Source organism: Bactrocera neohumeralis, chromosome 2, assembly GCF_024586455.1.
Source record: "Bactrocera neohumeralis isolate Rockhampton chromosome 2, APGP_CSIRO_Bneo_wtdbg2-racon-allhic-juicebox.fasta_v2, whole genome shotgun sequence".
NCBI classification, from domain to species: Eukaryota; Metazoa; Arthropoda; class Insecta; order Diptera; family Tephritidae; genus Bactrocera; species Bactrocera neohumeralis.
The window spans coordinates 92,646,654-92,662,356 of NC_065919.1; the positions used below are offsets into that span (position 1 = coordinate 92,646,654).

At 32.9% G+C, this 15,703-nt stretch overlaps 1 protein-coding gene across 7 annotated transcripts; it reads left to right on the forward strand.

Annotated features, from left to right (window-relative positions):
* Nucleotides 1–207: 207 nt before the first annotated feature.
* Nucleotides 208–14,166, forward strand: LOC126752263 (protein Skeletor, isoforms B/C). Of its 7 annotated transcripts, none has more exons than XM_050463006.1 (11): nucleotides 208–417; nucleotides 680–856; nucleotides 4,225–4,374; nucleotides 5,003–5,353; nucleotides 5,526–5,785; nucleotides 8,990–9,089; nucleotides 10,110–10,294; nucleotides 10,368–10,965; nucleotides 11,047–11,240; nucleotides 11,413–11,799; nucleotides 11,930–11,972. In XM_050463006.1, exons 2-11 carry the CDS (start codon nucleotides 799–801, stop codon nucleotides 11,966–11,968), a joined length of 2,322 nt encoding a protein of 773 aa, XP_050318963.1. In that variant the 5' UTR covers nucleotides 208–417; nucleotides 680–798; the 3' UTR covers nucleotides 11,969–11,972. The 7 variants fall into 7 exon arrangements, with proteins under 7 accessions (XP_050318963.1, XP_050318955.1, XP_050318928.1 ...); XM_050462998.1 differs by adding an exon at nucleotides 12,641–14,166 and having other exon boundaries at nucleotides 209–417; nucleotides 11,413–12,574; XM_050462971.1 differs by having other exon boundaries at nucleotides 209–417; nucleotides 671–856; nucleotides 11,413–14,166.
* The last annotated feature ends 1,537 nt before the right edge of the window (nucleotides 14,167–15,703 follow it).

Sequence of the window (15,703 nt, forward strand, 5' to 3'; positions counted from 1 at the left end):
AATATAAGCTCCTCAGTAAGTACCAGTACCAAAATGCAAATCCAGCACCTTGGTAACAATAACATTGTGTTGTATTAACTACGATTGAAACTACAACAGCAGCCAAAACTATGAATATCTATTGTTTTGGTTGTATGTCTGCTTTCGAGTCAGTCAAGTAGTTTCGTAGCTTTGGCTATGGCTAACCGAGTCTGGCCAATACGTTTGATGTTTATTACGGTTTGACTGTGAGTAGCAATCGGACGTGTTTAAAAAAGCAGTGCGGGAACTTGTTCGCTTTGCTTCAGCGGAATTTTATCCATTTATAGACAAAAACTTATTTCATACATATACTACATACAAAAAAAATATATATTTTACTTGTTTCTTCGCTGATGTGGTGAGCATCGATTGCGTCCGTGCTTTAAGTTGAAACTGGTAAAAAGTTGTTTGAATAACAAGAAATTTGCAAATTAGAGAATCATAGCCGAATCTTCCTTTTAATACTTTCATAACAATCCAGGGTAATAAGGGTGGCTTGTGAGCAGAATAAACAATAGTTTCATGCAACTAAGTGGCTTTCAAATTGAAAAAATAGTGTTTTTTTATTATGTTTTCCATATTACGCCTGCATTTACATCCATATACATATGTACATACATATATCTGATACTCTGTTTTATACAAGCAGTCTTCAAAGTTTCAGATATACAAATTTCAAACAATCTTAATTGATAAAAAACTGCGAATGTACCCCAATTAACGAATCATAATTCAAACGGTCGCATTACCTCAAAACATCATTTCACCAACTATAATATGGCTCCGCTCATGCAGATTCTCCAAAAAGCTTTGATTGGATTAATATGCGTTAGAAGTGAGTATTCAACTTTGCATTAAAATACAAACTAATAGTTTTACATTGTGTAATTGGGGATTTTAAAAATATAGAAATAGAAAAATAATAAAAAATAAAAAGAATATCCTTATACTATATATTATAATATTTTTCGTATATGTATGTATGTATGTACATTCATCCGTGATTAATTTAACATTGTTTATCGAATAAAAATTTCTTTTGTTAAAGCAACAAAAATTACTAGCTTTTCCATATGTATGCATATGTGTATGTATGTACATACGTAAACTTCATAGACTTGCATCACTTGTTTGCAAAGCCATAGTTAGTGACATTGCCGATTACTTTACGCTCCCGCTAACAAATTTATATTGTTGCGATAGATGTATGTATATATTTATTTATATATATATATATACATATCTGTAAAGGTATGTACATGGTAACATACTTTTGCATTTACACATAGGTAGATGAGAAAAGTTAATTGCGCTTACGCTTATTTCAATTTGATTAGCATAATACACATATAAATATGTATGTATGCATATTTTTCCTTGATTCAATTTCGAAGAGAGGTGTCCGCATGTACATATGTACATATATTTTGCTAATGCTACTTCTTCTGTAAATTGTAAGTTGAGCTACTACTGAGAGGAAATCAGTTGAAGTTTTTGTCGGTTGGCCATTGGCTATTCGATTTGTTCATCTCGTCTGCATGTCTTTTGTACCCTTGTTCCAAGTTCGCATATATAACAATAATACCAAAAAAACGGAAAATGTTACGAAAAGTAGGTCATAAGCAGTTTGATGGATGCGCGACTTACCGTCGACTGAATAACCAATGGTTACGAGACGACGACCAGTGCAGTATTTTGTGTGCGCACTTCGTTAATAAAAATAAATACATATATACAGGAGTACATATGTACATACATAATTAACTTTTATAAGTTAATGTTTTTCTCAGACAAATGTTTGTACTATTAAATCTTTGTAATATAGAAAACAAGTAAAGGAAACAAAGTTCCACTACCAAATTACAGTGATATTCCTCATAAGCTGACACCCATGGAAACAATGTTTTTATCCGGTTAAAGGAACTGTCCACATACGGGTGCGTGGCAAGAATCTGTGTTTAAAATATATGTATTCTTACAGTCAGAAGCTGCAACTCAGAACTATATTTGTACCGAAATAATAAATGCGAGCCAATGTCAGTTAGGAGTGATGGAATGACAATTATAACATTTGTTTCTATAAAAAAACAAAATTAATAAGAATTTAAAATAGCGGGAACTATAAATTGTACACTCTTATATTGACAAAGGAGGAGTAATTTGACCCATTTTTAAGGAGGGATATCACATATATACTATATATTAGTTGTATTACATATGTATATGCGGTTAATACCTTTTTAAATGTTTTGATGATTTTAAACAATAATACCGCTAACATATGTACATACTATAGATTAAAACAATGGATATTAACGATTTATTTACATAAATTTTAAAACCATAACAGTCCAGTGGTTTTTACTAGTATTGTTTGATATACGAAGTTTTGTACAAAGATATCGAAAATTTTGAATTTTCGCAGGTTACGTTTTTTTGATTTGCGATTGTTTTATTATGTTGGTACTCATATCCTTAACGTAAGCTGTTTCGCTTGGACGCGTTTTATTTCTTTTTCGATTTTTGCTTATCCCAAAAAATTTGACAAAGAATCTGTATAAAAATTTGTGTAAAAAATAAAATAAGTCCGAATGTTGACTCTGACGTAAGATGAAGCTACCTTGGACAAAAGCAACATTTATTGGAGAAGGTGTGAATGACGAAGAGTGTGCCGAGCGCCCAATCACGTCAAGAAAAGACGAAAACATTAATAACGTGAAGAAAAAGTATTTGCCAATCGTTTAATCGTCAGTCCGCGACAACCCAGATCTGCTCCAGTGTGTATAACTGGTGACGAATCATGGCTATGACGTGGAAACCAAAGCTCAAAAAGCTCAATAATCTCAATGGAAGCTGGAGCAAGAGCCAAGACCGAAAAAGACGCACCAAGTTAGATCGAGCATGTAGGTTTTTCTAACAGATTTTTCGATTGCAGGGGTGTCGTGCATTATGTCAAAACGTCGTAGTGTACTGTATAAAGAACATTACCAGCAAGTTATGCACAATTTAAGCGAAGCAATTCGCTACAAATGGCGGGATTTGTGGAAGAACAAAAGTTGGCTTTTGCCACCATTTTCTCCAGACGTGGCCCCCTGTATCTTTTTTAGTTTCTAAAACTGTAAGGGTAGTGGCGTCCACAATTAAGGAGATAAGAACATGCATTGAGGCATTGGCAGAAGTGCAATATATCTGGTGGTGATTAAATTGAAGAGGACAAAATAGATATCGATGAATAAATAAACACTTTCTTAAGATATACAAAATTATTCATGAACTCGCTGTTCGTCTGTCCATCTGTCGAGAGACTGCTCACTTGTCGGACCAAAATCAAGTTTCTTGTTTTAATAATCATCAGGACCTTCCGAATTAGCTTTATTCGTATCTTAACTTATCACCCCAAAAACTATATTTTTCTATGAAGCCGGCTCTTAGCATAGCATTATGTCGCTATGTTAAACATGGTTTACCACATCGGAATCATAATTTAGCCTTAGGGCTTAATTATTTTCCAATATAATATCTAAACCTAAGTCAAATGTCAATGGTAGTCAAAATTATTAACTTTACTAACAAATATCTAAAAAATTATAAGCAGATATTATTATAATATTATTATTACCCCCGATTTCGGAGTTTCTATAATACTATAATCGCAACTGATTTTAGTGCTTTGGAGGAAAATTATTTGAGAAATTTGTAGGCTGAAGTAACGCCAACTATAAAATTGTATTGTCGACATCAGTATGTTTATTTATATTTGGATATATTCATGTTAATATCTCAATTATGATAATTTAAACCATGAAGCTAATTCAAATCCTTGGTATTAACAGGATCCTTCATGTTATTTTTTTTTTTATCATCCATCATCCAACTCACACATACAAATACCGCAACATATGATGTGTATATGTATTGTATATAATCAAAAATAAATTATTAAGAAATATTTTAGCTAGAAATGAGTATTGAATATTTACTCTAATCGCAGAAAATATTTAGAGATATAAGACAAAAATATAATACACTTAGATATTATTTTTAAAATAAGTAAGCGTAAATAAGGTTTAATTTTAAACATTATTCCAATTCACCCAAAGTATTCATTTAGTCATTATTAATTCCAAACCAACTGGTTCTAACAGTTTAAATATATACACACGTAATTAAGACAGGCATGCTATTTTCTTTTAATCTTTTCAGTTAACATCCTTGTCAGTGCTTCCTTTCCCTATTATGGTACAAAAATAGGTGCTTTAACACGACTACACCACGGCGTTTCGGGGGACGTGTATGCCGTTGATTCTCGTACATTATTTATCAAAAACTTTAATTATGATGGCGAAGCCCCAGGTAAATCCATATACATATATACAATTCATATACATACATTCAATGTAAATATAACCAAAATAGCCTGAAATAATAGCAGTGAGGCAAATAAATTAAATTTAATACAATATATAAAATTTTTCCTTTTAAACTTTCAATATTTTCGATTATATGTGCAAACGAATCTCTTTACATTATAATTTAAGGGGTTTGGATTTTGAATATCCTTGAAACCACGGTTAAAATATTACTTTCCTAATGAACATCTTCGGAAATAACCTAACAGCTTAAACACTTCAGCTTTACGATTTTTAGACAGATCTACATTTTAAGGGGTTATATACCTTTTTTAATTTCAATTTTCTTTATCTTAAAGAATAACTCCTCTTTAAGCGCTATTTTTATGAACAGCCATCAGTTCTTAGTACTCATTACTTATCGAAAGAAAGTAAAAAAATATCTTATAATTTATTTACGCGATTTTTGCTTTTATCGAAAAATAGTATTTGTTTATAAAAATGTGTGCTAGTTTGATAAAAAAAAACTTTTTTTGACGTTTATTTTTTATTGTTTTCTTATTTTGCATTCAATACTTCAATATATTATTTTTTTAACGTACTGCATCATAATTGTTTACGATTTTATGCAGCGGCGTACTTCTATGTGGGAAGCACAGCGAAACCTAGCAACGACGGAGCACAACGCCTAAGAGATGAACGAGGAGGGGTTACTGCCCTTAATCGACGTTATCGGAACAAAGATATAACATTACCGCTACCCGATGGGAAAACATTACGTGACTTTAAATGGTTTTCAGTTTGGTGTGATGAGTTCGCCGTAAATTTTGGTCACGTTTCTATTCCAGGTGATTTGGATTTTCCTCGTCCTCAAAAAATTGCATCTTTGAAGGGTGTACATGCTGTGTCTTCAGATAATATTGTAATTGTGGATGCACAAACACTTTTAATACCAAACTTTAGCTACGATGGTGAAGCACCAGGTAAAAAATGTCATATTTTAAGTTCGTTAACCTTCAGTCCAATTTTACACGAGATTTTCTAAATTTTTGTGTTATTTTCTAAAAACATTTAAAATAACGGACCTGTATTACCACGTAGCAGAAGAGAAATGTCAGGTCATTCTTCAATTTTTTTATTTTCTTCTTTACGCAGATGCCAAATTCTGGGTTGGTCGTGGACACCGACCCAGTCCTCAAGGTCTCCGCATCCCCGATGAGAATGGGAAAGAAATTCCACTACGGCGCTATGATCGCAAAACTATTGTGCTCACTTTACCCGATGACTTAACAATATTTGACATAGGACACTTTGGGGTTTGGTGTGAAGCTTTCACAGTCGACTTTGGCCATGTTCGCATACCGGAGGGATTAAACGTGCCACCATCACTAAAAATGCTTGGTATTAGCCCGCAGGTAAAAAAGCACGTGCATGCATAAATTTTAAAAATCTAATTACGACGTTAAACTATATATAAAAAGTTGGAAAACTACTTAGCTAAATATTTGATTTTCTATTTTGATTTTGCTAATTTTAATAGCAAAAGCACTCATTTCAAAAAATATTTTCATCAATTCATGTTTTATTATAGAAAATTACATTTACATGTACATGATATTTACTATCCCATTGCTAGAGATACTGCGACACATAAGACCGAAATACTGAAATTAATCTGACCCGAAAGTATGTACATACAAGTATGTGTATATAAAATTTCTTGCATACATACATACATATGTACATTAATATATGTAGGAAATAACGCATATTAATAGAATGTTTATATTTACATAAACTTGCCGTCAAGATATTACCACATTCTTTTTATTCGTGTAATTTCAGATCTTCATTAATTTACCACTTAAATAATTTTTTCTATTGTCCATTGTAACGGTGTATACATACCACATATACATACATACTTGTATGTACATGTTTTGTATAATTACTTTTGAACTAATTTGATGCATTTGTTGTTTTAATGTTACGGGATTTCATTTAATTTATTTATGTTTCTTCTATCACAAATATCTAATTTTTGCTGTTTGCGTCTTGTTGACATGAATCTAAGTTTATTTTGTCTAAAACTTTGATTTGTTAGAATCACTACTCTCAAATGCTTGGTGAATCGAAGGGAGCTTTATATTTCATTCAAAACTGACCGACATTTAAAACGTAGAACTCTACACTTTTCAGCACAAATCAAACGATAGCTAATTTAATTATGTAATCATTACAAGTAAACTTTGTGCAAGACATGTTTAATAAAACTTTTGAGTTCGCTGGCATCACTTTGGGCCGAACTGTATTAATTAATTATAAAATTAAAACAGCCGTACCTTAATTGGTAAAAGTGTTTTCATTTATTTCTTGTACTCTGTATATTTCCTGTAACAAAAATTGACTTCTTACTTCATTAATATACATAGGTTGTTTTTAGAGGTATATAATTTACAGAAGTTACTAGCTGCTAGACGAACGTAAGGGAAAACCCCGAACGTAATGATGAAGTTTGCTTTGATATTTGATTGTAGCCTAAAAGTATTCTTTACTTACATATGTACGTAGCATACATTCGTCAAAATGAACGCATGCCAATTTAAGGAATGGTTCTTTAAGAAATAGGAACTTATACACTTCCTATCACAACGTGTAATTAAACTCAATCGCGTAAGAGGATGAACAAAGAATGCACTTTATTTGAACATATGCATCATTGATGGGTTATGTAGTTAGTCCAAAAACAACAACAAAACCACAATTTGTTTATTCTCTTTTTATTGCGAGCTCTCATGAGGCCCCAAAAGCATCAAAATATAAACAAGAAAGACTTCAGAAAAACATAAACATTTTTATTTGATATTCGATTAAAAAATATCGTAAGAAGAGGCAAGCTCTCCAATAATACAATCTTAGAACTACATACATACATATGTATATGTAATTGAATCATGGCATGAAGCCACAACAAAGGCCAATCTTCTCATTTATATATGTACATTTATTTACGCATGCACAGCGTACTAATATGACGTTTGAGTTAAAAAAAACTAAAACTCAAAAAACACCTAAAGATATGTATGTATATACACTTATTTAAATTAATTAGGCACAGTTTTCGTCTGACAAAAAAGAGCGTGAACCAGAAAAAGATTTTATTAATACTCTCTGTCTATATACATATGTACATACTACGTGTTTTTGTATAAAAGGGAATTATATGTACATGTATGTAAAAAGAATATATTGTCTAAATCAATATGTTTAATTCTATATATTTACGATTTTACTTTATACCGTAAACATTGAAAAATGGAACTTTAAGAATAAAATTCGAACCTTAAACTTAAAATGTAAAACCTACTGTTTAAGATTTTTGCAATACAATTCACATATCCATATAACATATGGTAGATGAATGCACATGTGCACGTATGTATATACATATATGTATGTACATAAGTATGTCATATAATCGTTGTTTGTATTATCTACATACATATGTAAAAATGTAAACACAACAATTTATTTGTGCAAAATCAACTTTCATAAATCCCCACACTAAATTGTAAGAACAATATGCTTAATATTGTTTCCCAGCAATATTGTAATTTTAGTCATTAAAAAGCCATTGAGAATAAAATATTTTGTTTCATTATTCCTTAGATAAATATTTAAGTGTGTAACTCCTTAATGTCTGTTTAGAAGTATTTGCATTTAAGACGCACCTATTTTCACTGTATAAAAAATATGTATATATGTACATATCTTGAATAAATGAAACTGCACATATCAAGGATATACACAAACGAGTAACTAACGCATTATTATAAATAAACATCTGATTTTCTACATTTGTATATTTTGGTATAACTGCTAATGTTATTAATAAACTTATTAATTTTCAAACTAATGTTTAGTGTGACAATTTCAATAAAGTAATGATGAAAACATACATACATATGCATACAGTCTTACCAAAGATTTAATTGATTTTTGGAAAGTTTTCTTAAAAATAATGTACATAATATGTTTACTATGTTAAGCTCCATTTAAACGATTGAGCAGCTGTAGAAATCAATAACAGTAGGTTTTGGCACAAAGTAATAAGCAGTTATGTTTATTCTGTAGCGTTAATGAATTTGCAGTAACAAATTAACTTTACTAAAGTTTCACCACATCCGAGAAGGAGCTACTTAAAATGCAATTATTTTTAAATGGTTTATTTAGGTTTGTTTAATTTAATTAGATGTGATAATAATTTGTACATACACACATACATATGTACATATGCAGATAAATGTGTACCATTCATATTACAATATATGCATTACATTTCCAATTCATTTGATCTAATGAAAATTCTTAACATGTATTTATTTTTATCTTTTGACTCCCTACATTTTTACTGCAGAAAGGTAAAACTTTGATTAATTGCGGTTCATACAGACCTTCACTATATTTTTATTTAGTACTTGTTTATTATCTAATAAAGTCAACACTAAAGTCGAATAAATGACATATCGTATCGAATATTTAGTAAAATTTTTCCCCAAAGCTCCCCCTTGTACCTTCTTTGTCCTTATATTTATTTTATTTTTTCAACAATTTTTCAGTCGAGATTAAATTGTGAAGTTCTATATGATGATTTAGCATTTGAAGTGAGATGGGCCGTTGCGGGCGATAGTATTGTCATACAACTTATTGCGAAATTAGGTAAGTATGTATATGTGGAATATCTATGCATGTATATGTACATATACATATATTAATATATGACTAATAAATTAGTTCAGGAATGCCAAAAAAGGGATTTTTAGAATTTTCAACTGAAAATACTTATATAACAAATATCTGAAAACAACAACACAATTATTCAGTACGCTTTTAGGAAAAGACGGTGTTTGGATACCTCATTAAAGTGGCATAACTGTTTGCTATTCTATCTCTATATGAGCATGCCAGTCTATGTGATTTATACCATTTTCGTATTTCGATTTTTGTTGCTAAGGTTTGTTAAGCGAACGAAAATTGTTCTGTACTTGATATATTTCTTCTGTTTTTCTGACTTGTTCAATTTGAAAGAAGTTTTCTCAGTTGTAAACTAGTATATTCAATGATTATTTCTATATATAAAAAATTGTACAAAATTTATTTCTCGATGGTTTTGTGTAAATACCCCTGCCAGATTCCAGGTGTTGATGACGTTTGCCTTGCTAAGTGCATTATTGATGCGAATGAAGTTTGGCCGAATATGCGTTTGTAGTATGAACTAGGCTATTTAATAAACTAGTTTCATGTTACTTTATGATATATGTACATATTTGGTCATGGATTAAAAAAGATTGCTATAATCGCAGCGATGGCTTTCAGGATCAGGAATACTTCTGGATGTCGGGCTTGTTGGTTGTGAAATTTAACCGCGTCCAAAAGTCTTAAGACTATACTATAATCTGTCAATCTTCAGCTATGGTTAGTAGCACTAAAGAACAATTTTAAGGCTTTTAAATTGGGTTTGAACAGTTTCCGTCAGTTAATTTTATCTTACTCCGAATGTCGTCTCGACATGAAGAGGTAAAGGTCTTTGATCTCTTGGTATGCAAATTTGTATTGTTTATTTTACTTTATTGATTTATTATAATTAAAATTTACCTCTGCTAACAGGGAAATTCGATCTAAACTCGAATGAAAAGATGTATACTATTCGATTACTATATATCAATTATTTTATCGTAGACGATAACGAGTATATGTCCTTTGGTGTTTCTAAAACTCATGAGGAAAGCAAAATGATTGGCTCTGATGTTGTAGTTGCTTGGGTTGAAAAAGATACTGGTAAAGGTTTTGCAGTGGATTATTACTTGAGCGATAAATCGCAATGTTCTGGTGGACTTGGTGTATGTCCTAAAGTTAATATTGAGGTTAAGTATTGGCTGACCCACGCTGTCAAATTTTATATAAGCTAATATAAATTTTCAATAAATTTAAACACAGAACGGTACAAACTCAATACGTTTACTAAATGCTGCATGGGTAAATGGATATTCCATCGTCACCTATCAACGATCTCTGCAGTCCAATAACACGTTAGATGTACCGATTTTAGTAAATTTGTCTCAAGCAATCGTTTGGGGAATCGGTCCACTTAATGAACGTAATGAAGCCTCGTACCATACATATTTTACACGATATTCCACTCGAATTGATTTTGGCCGACAGCCCATTTGGAACTGTCCTTCACCTGAAGGCTCGAAAACAGGTGGTGAAAGTGAAGAGGATAATTATGATGATAATCAACAAAGTAATCTTCAGAGTTACTCAGCTCATAAAATAACTTTAAGTTCAAATAATACACAGTCTGAAGAGTTTTACGATAATCGTCCACAAGCCTTACAAAGCCCAAGTAGACGCCAAGAGACGCGACCCTTACAACAAGCACGTCCTCATCAGCAGCCCATTCCAACGCCAAAACCTACTAGCACCAATGGAGCCTGGGATATTCCTGCTATACAATGCTATGAGCCCGAAGACGGGGTATTTTATGCACAGATGGGTCCCACAGGAGGGAAACATGGATACTCTGCAATAACAGGTACACTCATCGGATATACAGGTGTACATATGTATGTACATATACATACATGTTGTGCTTTAATTTTTTTTTCTTATTTAGGACATGTTGGATGGGGTATATCGTGGTATATAAATGGATTACTTATACCAGAAATTAATGTTGTGCGTGGAAAAACGTATACATTTGTGGTAGAAGGTGGTATTGATACCGATATACCTGCAAAATACCACCCATTTTACATTACCGATGACTCTGTAGGTGGCTACGAACATAAAAGAGAGGAAGACAAAAAGGTATGATATAATATACTTATTATTAACAATTCAACATTAATTTATGAACAAATAAACTCTTTGTTCCAATTTTAGTGAAGATCAATAGTTTCTCATTGGTATTAAAATTAAATAGTCTTCGCAATAATATTAAATGTATATACTATACTTTTCCCTTTTTTCCAACATATAGTCCGTTCGCATATTTGCTGGTGTACATCGATCTCGTTCTGGTCAAGTGTCACCGACTGGAGTTGGGCGACTTTGCAATTGGACTCCGGATGTTGATGGCCCACCCGCAGATGATTATCAATCGTTCGGTGCTTATCAACGTACTCTAACTTTAAAATGTGATCGAGGTGAACCCGGTGTCATAACATGGACTCCCGATCGAAATACTCCAGATACCGTTTATTATCAATGTTTTACACATCGTTACTTGGGTTGGAAAATTCACGTTCACGATACATGCGATGATTCAGAGTTTTCTGCATCAGCTTCGGAGAAGCACGAAGAGCTCGCGCCGCATTTTAATCCTGCTGATGCTGATGCCGAAGCATCGATTCGTCATGAAACCAAGGTCAGCCCCAACGACAATTTTTTATTGAAGCACCAAACAAATTTGCTTAAAAACCATAATATGAATGGAACTCCGCCAAAATTATCTTTTGAAATAACGAAATCATCAGAGATTACTAAACTGATTTCAGATGGAATCCGAGCTGCTGAAGCTCTCGAGCAGAGCATAATAAAGAGCACAAACATCAACAACGCAAATTTCAATATGAGCGCCATTCCGAAAATAAAATATGATAATCCGATGGAAATTTCACATACGCAATTTCAGCAGCAATCTAATATGAAACCAGTAACAAGCATTAAAAAAAACGCTGTAGAAACAATTTCCCTTGCTGAAACACCGCAAGAAACTTTACAATTGGGACCACTTATTTCTACAGCAGTGCCAGAGATTTTACATGGCGAAAATTATGTCAACTTGAATGAAAAAAAATCACAAATATTTTCACAAGGGAGTTCTAAAAAAACGCTATCATCCACATCATCAATTCCTCTAAATCTTTTGCATCATCATTCACAACATACACAATCTCACAATCATTTATATAACCTTACTCATATTCCAGCACAAAAACCCATAGGTCTATCTGAGTTTCTTCGACCACCTCAGAACGCTGAACTCTTACATGCCGTCAAATTACCAGGACGACGTCCACTTCTCAGACCTCTCAAGAAGTCGCCATCGGCTAAACCTTTACTACCGTATTTGCCTCAACGTGCACCCCAAATTTCCATACAACCTGTGCCACAACCATCCGTTATGGTTAGCCATTACCGTAAGACATTTCCTGGACTTTTAAAAACATTTTTAAATGAAAAACTATTTCCGATTCAATCTGTAGCTGCTTCCGTATTATTGCTTGGTGAACCAACGACTTTGAATGAACATCGGAAAAATGAAGCGACATTGGTACATACAAAATTAAGCTCCAAGATACCTGTACCATACAATGACACTGTACCACAAGAATCAAATACTACTATTATTTTTGTTAACAATGAAAGTCATACAAATTCAAAAAAACATGATAAACCCAAGTCAACAAAGATTAAGAATGGATTTAAGCCCGATTCAGTAATAATAGAAAGTGGTTTTCGACCAATTGTACGTACAGATGGTCGCCCTCAACATCTCATTATAAATCAAATAGCTCAACGGCGTGAAGACCCAGGATTGGAAATTGACGAAGTAATGGAGACGGACACACTCTTCCTTACAGCGCAAAAAGTTACACAAACACAAAATTTTGAACCAATGTTTATTCCATCACCTCTCGATAGCACCAATGTAACTAATATGATAAAAATTGTTGTTTCATCTTCGCCAAGTTCGAATTTAAATGAGTTTAGCTCAAATATATCAGAAAATTTCCCTAATAGTGCTAAATTCCACAATTTTACCAAAGAGGATAATTTATCAGAAATTGAGGATGAGCGTAGCGAAGCCACTGACAATTTTGATGGTGCAGTGAGAAAAACATCCATGAAAAATGATAACCCTGACGAAGATTCATTCATTGAACCAGGAAACCACAGTTTGTTTATCGAAGATATAATGTCCGAAATGGAACAAATCGATGATGAAAACGACCGAGAAGCTCAAGCTGCAGAGCGCATAGACACATATTATCTTCCACCAGATAATCGTAAGATTCCACATTCCAGTTTACCAAGCGGCGCTGTTGTTACATTTGACGGGAAATCCATAGTAGATGGTAATTTAGTGTTGCCACCCAAATTGGAAACTTTTGAAAGCACAAATCCGAGGCGACAAGCACACGGTCTCTCCCAAATTGAGCAGCTCATCAGAAGTACACCTCAAGTTCAGCCATTCCGAGGAGAGATACCACAACCAGTTGTCGAGTTTTTATCGAATGAACGCTCACGAAATCGAGTCACCGGTTCAGGTGGTGGGGGAATGGTAGGTGCAATAGGTTTTGAGAACCCCGGTCCATATTTACCTTTGACTTCGCTTTCACCACCACGAGTTCATTCAACTAAATTACATTTGTTGCACTCATCCACTTCTAGGCAATAGCGTAAATTAAATGGAAATGCTACCCAAAAACCACATTGAATTTAAATGAATAGAAAATTATGTATGCAATTTATATTAGTAGAATACTAATTAGTTAGTTAGTTAGTTATTCTAAAATACATTGATATAATTAATTAAGGGAATTGATCCCACGGCAGTTGGGTCTAAGTAATCGGAATGGACCCAGATTTTGTTTCGGCCAAGGACTGTCAACTCTGGTGTTTTCTGCCGCTACAAAAACAACATCACTACTCTAGAACTTAAATCTCTTTTGTATCCTAAAAAAATATAAAACTAAAATCAATCACTAAAGTTGTGCTCTAATTCTAAGTATGGCTCACAATAATTTCATTATTAAAAGTTAAATTATTATGAGGGCTGTTTTCAGCATAGGCGTAAGCAATACATATATAAATATCTATGTTCGTAATGGCGATATGTAAGCGATGACTTGAATATAAATGAAATATGTACATACTTATCTTGTCGAAGCTTGACAGAGGCTGAAAGTCGACGTAAAGGGCTACAAGTCAGAGAAACTCACTGGAAGGAAAATTGAGCACATACTTACTTGTGGGTCCAATAACTTATGGTATATATGTACATACATATGTGGCTTTTTCGTGAAGTAATAACTCACAAATTTTCCGTATTAAAGACATGACAAAGTCCAAACTCTGACGTAAATACATATAATATTATCATCTTTTCTGCTTTGTTCTAAAGGGGCGCAAGGTAAATTTCATTTTTTTAACCTAAACCACATTAATTTCATAAAAATATCTCATAAAGGAAGACCAGAAAATGGATTAGTCCATAAGATAGACACAAAAGTAGAAAAAGTACTTTTTCCATTTTGTCATATATAATAAGTAAAGCAACAACTTACGAACTCATGTTTAAGCAACGAAATTAATATTCAAAATGAAGTTGGCCTCAAAATTGTATCAAATCAAAGTTGTGTCGTATGTAGCGACAAGGGCAATTTCTAGCCCAACTCAATCAACCAGCTAATTGTTGTGTGTATGCCTTCCATAAGGAAGGGAGGAGCGGAATTCGCTGTTTCTGCTATAAGCCTTCGCCTTAATGGCCTATTCACATACAACTTTCCTTGCTTTGGTTGACAATTCATACTCTAACAACGACACCAAAAAAACAAAACGCACTCATACAAAAGAATATAACGACCTTGTGGGTCAAAGCAAATTTGTGTGCGAAGCAAAAGTTCGGCTGGGATTTAGAATAGCATCCCCGGATTTCGGGAATAAAATGGGGGGGAATGTTTAGTTTAGTATCTCATTTTGAAGAGGTTTTGCGCAAAGGGGGAGGGGGTTGGGGGCTTGCTAAAGGTAATGAATGGAGCTTTTGAATAATAGCACCCTTCCCCCCCTAGGACCACGGGGGGCTCCAGGGCAGCCTCCTGAAAATGGTGTAAAATCGCAGTTTTTCCATACAATTTTCACTAATTATTATAAAATGAATGTATTTTTACGCATAGAGTGATATATGGACGTATTTTGTTAATACTTTCAACCTTCGATCCGAAACGAGTCCTATGTAAAGTAACCCAAATGTATATAAGACCTACCATTTTGATTCGTTGGGTTATTACTGTCTTCCTTTTGTGCTTATTTTCTTCGTCGTTTGACAGTTCAAATTCAGTAATTTTGCTTACATTTAAAGGAACAGTATAACACGTAATTTAAAGCTGTTTTATTTATTAAATTGTACATAAAATTGCAACTTAAAATTCATAATTTATCATTAATTCAATTAAATATATTTCAAAGAATGTGTGTGTGTTAAATTGGTTAAATTTTTTGCAATCAGTGCAACAAAAACTTCAAAAAGAAGAGACCCATTGTTT